General features: G+C 35.3%; 1 protein-coding gene across 1 annotated transcript; it reads left to right on the plus strand.

Annotated features, from left to right (window-relative positions):
- Positions 1 to 3216: 3216 nt before the first annotated feature.
- On the plus strand, positions 3217 to 7636 carry LOC105136818 (subtilisin-like protease SBT3.3). Its single transcript, XM_011042308.1, has 10 exons — positions 3217 to 3631; positions 3722 to 3813; positions 3896 to 3993; positions 4155 to 4310; positions 4389 to 5062; positions 5168 to 5253; positions 5340 to 5582; positions 5658 to 5772; positions 6672 to 6864; positions 6977 to 7636. The coding sequence occupies exons 1-10, from the start codon at positions 3539 to 3541 to the stop codon at positions 7537 to 7539; spliced, it is 2313 nt and encodes a 770-aa protein (XP_011040610.1). The 5' UTR covers positions 3217 to 3538; the 3' UTR covers positions 7540 to 7636.
- The last annotated feature ends 287 nt before the right edge of the window (positions 7637 to 7923 follow it).

Consider the following 7923-nt stretch of genomic DNA (forward strand, 5'->3'; position numbering starts at 1 on the left):
TTAATATGGACTTTAATGTTTGATACTAACATGTTTTATATTTGCTATCTTGTTCACTCTTTAATACTTTGCTTGTTAAATGACTAATCTTGATTTATGTTGTATAACACTTGGTACAACAAATGCTTGGCACTTTCATAGCCCATAATGTATGGTATAACCGACACCTGAGCTATGAAAGGAACTTGATTTGTTGTTAACATAAGTTATAATCATGAATGCTTGACGAGATTTACAAGTATTAGCATTAATTGAATAAGATGATCAATCTTTTAGTCGTGTCAATCATAAAACAATACTTTTGAGGTGATGTTAATACAAATTATATTCTTTTTTATTTGCTTAGATTTTTTCCATTAGGTTTTCCTTTGCAAGGTTTTAATGAGAAAATTTGATATTTTTATAAATCCTGAAATATTCAAATATGGATCTTAAAGCATTTATATAAAACCTTCTATTGAATTCTGAAATATTCAGAAAATCACACAAGAATACTATACTTTTTTTTCTTCACTTAGGTTTTTTCTCGTTGAGTTCTCTGTTTTAAGGTTTTAATGAAATATATTTTTAGTAAATGGTAATTTAAGGAAAGTGTCCTTTAATATTGAATGTCCATTAGAATCTCTTAAAGTTCATGACTCTTGGGTTTGATCTCTTAATTTTTCATGATACTCGGGTTTTTTAATGTTTTTTAATGTTCTCATTTTCTTCTTCTATAAATAAACTACTTATCTTGTATTATAAGGATAAAAAAATATATAAAAAAGATATGAATTTCTTTTTTAAGTTTTACTCTGAATATGCATGTTTTTACTTGTTTTTTATTTTTTTTATCATGAATATATTTATTCTTGATTTTTATTAATGATAATAAAACTTAAAATTAAAATAAAATTATAACTATTTTTTTTTATTAATAATTCATTCATGTAAAGCACTAATACATAAATCGAGAACCATCCAAAATCGATCAATTTTATTTTTAATGGTTTTAGTTTATTTTGTTTTATTTTGAGCTTTGATGGGGATGCGGGGGGACTTTAATCAATTTTTTTCAGTATTCTCAAAATACTTATACAATAAGTTCTACTTTTTTTTAATTAATTTTAAGATTTTTTAAATTTTATATTCAAATTTAAATACCTCTTTTTTTCATCATTAGTAAATATCAGGGGTGTTATGGATATAGATGTATTAGATTTTAAAAAAATATCACTAACAAAAGGATTCATGGAAGAATTTTCTTGTCAAGACTACCTCTATTATATGCTTAAATTTTTTCCCCTTAAATTAGCATTGGAGAGTTGGATGGTGCATGCATGTTAATTAAAGTGATTAGCTTTAGTGGTTATGAATAAAATCCAAATGAGATTAATTCAAGTTGATTATATATATATATATACTTTAAATATGACAAGTTTAACTCTAAAGTTTGATAAGATTTTACTTTAAGTACACTAGATCAACTCAAGTCTTTTTACAATATAATTACAAATTAATTCCTTAATCAGTCTACACTTATGAAATGATTTTTTAATTTTATTTCCTAGCGATTTCCATGGTGATTTGATATGGCTCTAGAGCATAATGTCGTGTCCTTTTCTTTGTGATATGTGAAAACACCACCCACCCAAGGCAGAAAGATTCAAATTTCGTATTATGTGGGCATCGACCTTTCCATGTGGTCCATTGGATGGAGAAATAGACTTGTTAATTCATCCCACCAATCAAGCTAACTTAAGCTCGTCTTGTGAGATATGTTGGGACAATTAATTAAATTCTATGTTTTTTTTTTAATTGATTGGTAAAATGATTTGTTGACATTACTGTTTCCAAGCAGTCAAAGGGATATGAATAGAAAGGACAAATTTTCTCTCCAGCCATCACATGATTCTCAACCAGATTCCCAAATAAAAAAAGATTTTCAATTGAACCCCCCACCCACAATTAAAATTTATGACAAAAGACGATGTCACTGTAAGACAAATATGTTCTTATATGTCTAATGACTTAAAAGGGACAAGAATTAGCCGCAATTTGAGTATGTGGTTCAAATGAAAATTGGTAAGGGACAAGAATTAGCCGCAATTTGAGTGTGTGGTTCAAATAAAAATTGGTAAAATTTTAATTTTTTAATTTAAAATTATTTTTTATATTTTTATACTATTTTAATGTGATTATATTAAAAATAAATTTTAAAAAATAAAAAAATTATTTTGATATATTTTTAAGTGAAAATCACTTTAAAAAAAATCTGTTACCACACTTTACCTCCTTACGAGACAATAGGTTAAAAGGGTTAATGTTCAAAAATTGTTCAAAAATTGAAGGAGTTGATTGGGAATTATAATAGGAACCTAATTGAGAATTGGGGGATGGTTGAGGGATAAATATTTACTTTTTCCCAAAAGTAATCATTAGAAGAATGACATGAATTCAAAGCATCATGTGGGATGTTCATAACTATTACGAGCAAATTCTTTTTTCTACCTCTATCACGCAACAAACCCTTGGGAGCCAAAAAGGGTGCTGCTTTTTTTAGTCCAATCTTCTAACCATTCACATGTCGAGAAAAAGGCTTTCTTGGTATAATTGCACTTAATCTAACCCAAGAGCCATATGAATTGTCAACGCATAGAAGTCCACCGCTTTGTTAGGCTGTCCTCATTTCCCAATTCATAGATAATCCAGTGACCAAAATAGAAAGTTTTTTGCAAACCCACGTTTTACTTTGACCAAAGAGCCACCCCTTCTCGTGGGACTTGGTCCGAGATCCAGCTCGAGCTAGAATAATTTAAGAATTGACCTGATTAATTTTAATGATCTGGTTGATATGTTTAAAATCTAATTTGATTTTTTTTAAAATGTCGTTGTTTTATTTCTTTCTAAATGTTAAAATAATATTATTTTGCATTGATTTATTAATTCAAATTAATCGACCCAACTCATGATAGATTTTAATGGGTATTTTTAGGGTTACTAGCTTTAAAGTTTACTCTTGGAGGCCATAACCCGTTTCTGACCGTAATGTTTTGGGATGGGGAAAAGGGAAAAGTAAAGAAAAAAACAGAGGTGAGCAAGAATTTTAAACGGGGAAGTTTCCGTGGTCATATCTGCGTAATTGTTTTTTTTTACTCTTTGTATTGTTATGGGAGACATTTTCTTCGCCGCCAAGGGTAAACCAATGCTTAAGTAAATACTGTTTCAAATTCCTTAAGAACATAAGAAATGGTTGGCTTCAAGCTAAAAGTTAGTGGTGTGCACTCTCTTTGCTTACATAAAGCTTGTTGCTATCCTATTACAGGGCTTAAAAGTTAAGCGATGGTAACTTCTGCTCGTAGACTATTCAACTTGATGCAATATAGCTGGTCTACCAACCCTTAATCCATTTCTTGCAAAACCAGCTGTGTTTCCATTTCTTGCAAAACTGCATTGAAGGTTTAATTTTTGGTCTAGCGTAAGGTGATTCTAGTTCCAAGTTCTATATCTTTTAGCAGCTTGCATCTTTCTCTATCAGAAACACAGACAGCTGAAAAATATGGGAAAACCCAGACCAGTATGTGCTTTGGTTTGTCTTCTCTTTCTCTGGGGGCAAGGCATGTTGATGACTAAGGTGGAGGCCACTAGCAGTGTAAGTAATCCCTTCAAGAATCTGCAACATATGTCTTCAAATGGAAAGAGGAACGAGCTTCATCCATAATCTCTTATGTTATTCAAACAGGTTCATATTGTTTATCTAGGTGGGAAGCAGCATGATGATCATATTCTAACAACAAATTCACATCATGATATGCTTGCTAGTGTTGTGGGGAGGTACGGTAAACTTTATCGGGATAGTTGAGAATCAGAATCATAGTCAACTGCTTGTTCTTTACAAGTCAATTTTAATATGCAGCAAGGACATGGCAGCAGAATTAATGGTTTACAGCTACAAACATGGCTTCTCAGGGTTTGCAGCCAAGCTTACAGTGTCTCAGGCTCAAAAGGTTTCTGGTAGTTTCTCAAACAAACATTACTTTTTGTTTCATGCAGTCATGTTTCCCCAATTTATTTTGATGCAATCAGGACTGTCATGATTATGTTCAAGTGCTGGCAAGCCATAAATTGTCATTTGTTCTGTTATGCCTATGTTTTGATATACTGAACCTCCTCAGAATTGCCTGGCGTTATTCGAGTTATACCGAACAGCCTTCACAGGCTACAAACAACTAGGAGTTGGGATTTCCTAGGCCTCTCTTCTCATTCTCCTGTCAATACTCTTCATAAAAGCAACATGGGTGATGGGGTTATCATAGGTGTCCTTGACACAGGTGATTCTCTCTAATGTTTCTTAATTTCTCTATCATGTGTTCGTAAAAGGAATTCTGAAAAGTAGCCTCGTGAATCAGGAATATGGCCCGAGTCTAAAGCTTTCAGTGATAAAGGACTTGGACCAATCCCATCCCACTGGAAAGGTGTTTGTGAATCTGGAACGGGGTTTGAGGCTAAAAGCCATTGTAATAGGAAAATTATTGGAGCCCGTTGGTTTGTTGATGGATTTCTTGCTGAATATGGCCAGCCATTGAATACATCTGAAAACCGGGAGTTCTTCTCCCCTAGAGATGCAAATGGACATGGGACTCACACAGCTAGCACTGCTGCTGGAAATTTTGTTGACAATGTTAGCTACAGAGGCCTTGGACTAGGAACTGTAAGAGGTGGGGCACCACATGCTCAGTTGGCAATATACAAGGTTTGTTGGAATGTTCTTGGAGGACTATGCGCTGCTGCCGATATATTGAAGGCTTTTGATGAAGCGATACATGATGGGGTTGACGTGTTATCACTGTCAATTGGGTCTTCAATTCCTTTATTTTCAGATATTGATGAACGTGATGGCATAGCTACTGGTTCCTTTCATGCTGTGGCCAAGGGAATCACTGTAGTATGTGGAGCTTCAAATGATGGACCTTCCGCTCAGACAGTGCAGAATACAGCTCCTTGGGTTTTAACCGTTGCAGCCAGCAGCATGGACCGAGCGTTTCCTACTCCAATAACACTTGGGAACAACAAAACTTTCCGGGTATATCTTCATTGTAGCAGCAACTTGCATCTCTGAATTTTAACCATAGAACCAATGAATTCAGCACTGACTACAACATTGACTTTTTCACAAAAAACATTGCAGGGAAAAGGCCTGTATTCTGGAAATGACACTGGTTTCAGAAGCTTGTTTTATCCCGTGGCCAAGGGACTGGACCCGAACTCTGCAGGGTAGTTTGATTTATTGGTTTACAGCACAATGCAATGTCTTTTTTGACAAAAAGAAAAATTCATTGTCTAATCTATCTTGCTTGCAGAGTCTGCCAATCTCTCTTAGTTGATGCTTCCACAGTAGCTGGAAAGGTGGTTCTTTGCTTCGCCTCAATGACTCCTGGCGCTGTGAGAAGTGCCGCAGAAGTGGTGAAGGAAGCAGGAGGGGCAGGGTTGATTGTTGCTAAGAATCCCAGTGAAGCCTTGTATCCCTGCACTGATGGATTCCCATGCACTGAAGTGGACTATGAGATTGGAACACGGATTCTGTTTTACATCCGGTCTGCAAGGTAGAATCACCTTCTTTCATGACTACCAGAACTAGGTTCTCTTTTGATCCTTAGACCTTGATTGATAATATGCAGGTCTCCTGTTGTAAATTTGAGCCCTTCTAAAACAATTGTAGGCAAGCCTGTGCTGGCGAAGGTGGCACATTTCTCATCTAGAGGCCCTAATTCAATGGCTCCTGCAATACTGAAGGTAAAGATGCTTAAATCAAAGGCCACCCTGCATAATGCTATACATTTCAACTGAATTGAGCTTAAAAATAATGACTACGCATTGAGGAAAATCTCATAAAAATCCACGTCTTTTAATTTTTTAGCATGACATTATTAATAATTTGAAGAATTTATAACATTTTTCTTCAAATTTATGGGAATCAGTGTCCTGACGGCAGAATAAAATGAGTATTCCTTGTCTGATTCATCCTTCTGTTCAAATTAGATAAAACTATGTCTTCGGTCATATTCCCATATTACATCTGCAAGTTGCAGGTTACAACTTGCACCATGTTTAAGATATTTCAACATAATTCCAAAGCATTGAGTTATGACACGGTTGAATATAATTATATTAGGAATCGAAGATCAAAGAAAGACAAGATTTTTAAAAAGGGTCTGAAACAAGAACCCTAAAGGTGCTTCTAATACAACCCTTTAAATAGCCTGAAACCGACTCTTATAAAAAAGGGAAAAATTAGAATCTCTAAATAGATAAAAGAATTAAAAAATAAAATCCAAATTTAAGGCTGAAAATTAATATAAAATTAAAGAGAAAATAATAAAACAAAATCAAACAATAACTTAGCCTTTTTTTATAGGCCTCCCCATAGGCCTCCCTATGTAAGTCGGCAAAGCAGGCTAGCCCTTTATAGAGTAGGGCATGCAGAATTTCCTTGAAAAATTCATGCGTCATTCAATGATTGAATTGAAAGTTATGGGCTTTTATATAGGTCGTCGGGCATGATCAGACCTTTTTTTATAGATTTGGATCTGTCTTACTAGAGCATAAATGTATAGACTATCCACATGGTCCAACTAAGAGTGTTCTGTACCTCTTGCATCATGTTGCTTAATCCAAAATTTTCTGTTTCACAGCCTGATATAGCTGCACCTGGGGTGAACATTTTAGCTGCCACTTCGCCTCTTCGTCGATTCCAGGAGGGTGGATATACCATGCTATCAGGAACATCAATGGCAACTCCTCATGTCTCTGGCATTGTAGCTCTTCTCAAAGCAGTGCATCCCGATTGGTCGCCAGCAGCCATCAAATCTTCTATTGTCACCACTGGTATCCAATCTGTTACCTTTGGCAGTCCGAGCTGTCTAAATAATCTGATTTCAATTACTACACTGTCTATGGAATTGACTGTATAGATTGAACCTTCAAAATCTTGATGCAGCATGGAGAAATAATCCATCAGGTTTTCCAATATTTGCCGAAGGATCTCCTCAAAAGCTGGCCGATACATTTGACTATGGAGGAGGCATTGTAAATCCAAACAGTGCAGCATACCCAGGCCTGGTTTACGACATGGGTACGGAAGACTACATAAATTATCTTTGTGCCATGAACTACAACAACACTGCTATATCCAGGCTCACAGGAAACCTCACAGTATGCCCAATTGAAGAGCCATCCATTTTGAATATTAACCTGCCTTCCATAACCATACCAAATCTTAGAAATTCCATTACCCTCACCAGAACCGTTACCAATGTAGGAGCCTCCAACTCCATCTATAGAGTAATGATTGAGCCTCCTTTTGGCACCAGTGTGTCAGTAAAACCTAATGTCTTAGTCTTCAACCATAAAACTAAGAAGATCACCTTCACCGTGACGGTCACCACAGCTCACCAGGTGAACACGGAGTACTCTTTTGGGAGCCTTACATGGACTGATGGAGAGCATAAAGTGAGAAGTCCCTTGTCTGTAAGGACAGAATTCTTACAGCCTTATATCTGATGAAGACTAAGAAACACTTGCTTCCACACGAGGATCATTATTTCACATATACAAATTCTATTTAAATAGTAATTTCTTCATATGTATCTTTTCATTCTATGTTTCCATAGTCTGTATGCTCCCACGGTCTCAAGTACAGCTTCAAAGAAGCTAAGCCCTGGTACACATCCTGTATCCCTGTCATTTACTCTGTGGGTGGTCCACTTTCAGGAAAAAGGTTTAGCAATGGATGGTAAACAGAAATGTCTAGATGAATCACATCATGCCTTCCCTTCAAACAGATTATAGAAACAGAATAGTGAACAAAATTCCAAACTCTCCCTGACAACTAATTTTGAACTCGAATTCCGGAAATTTTTTAAATAATGTCGGGACTCATGATTT

Source organism: Populus euphratica, unplaced genomic scaffold (genome assembly GCF_000495115.2).
Source record: "Populus euphratica unplaced genomic scaffold, PopEup_1.0 scaffold62.1, whole genome shotgun sequence".
NCBI classification, from domain to species: Eukaryota; Viridiplantae; Streptophyta; class Magnoliopsida; order Malpighiales; family Salicaceae; genus Populus; species Populus euphratica.

What these genes read in the sequence shown, in the direction of transcription:
- LOC105136818 (XM_011042308.1), top strand. Translation starts at nt 3,539, where the DNA reads ATGGGAAAACCCAGACCAGTATGTGCTTTGGTTTGTCTTCTCTTTCTC. An exon ending in CTTGCTAGTGTTGTGGGGAG is followed by an intron (nt 3,814 to 3,895) that starts GTACGGTAAACT and finishes TTTAATATGCAG; the next exon opens with CAAGGACATGGCAGCAGAAT. An exon ending in CTGGACCCGAACTCTGCAGG is followed by an intron (nt 5,254 to 5,339) that starts GTAGTTTGATTT and finishes TCTTGCTTGCAG; the next exon opens with AGTCTGCCAATCTCTCTTAG.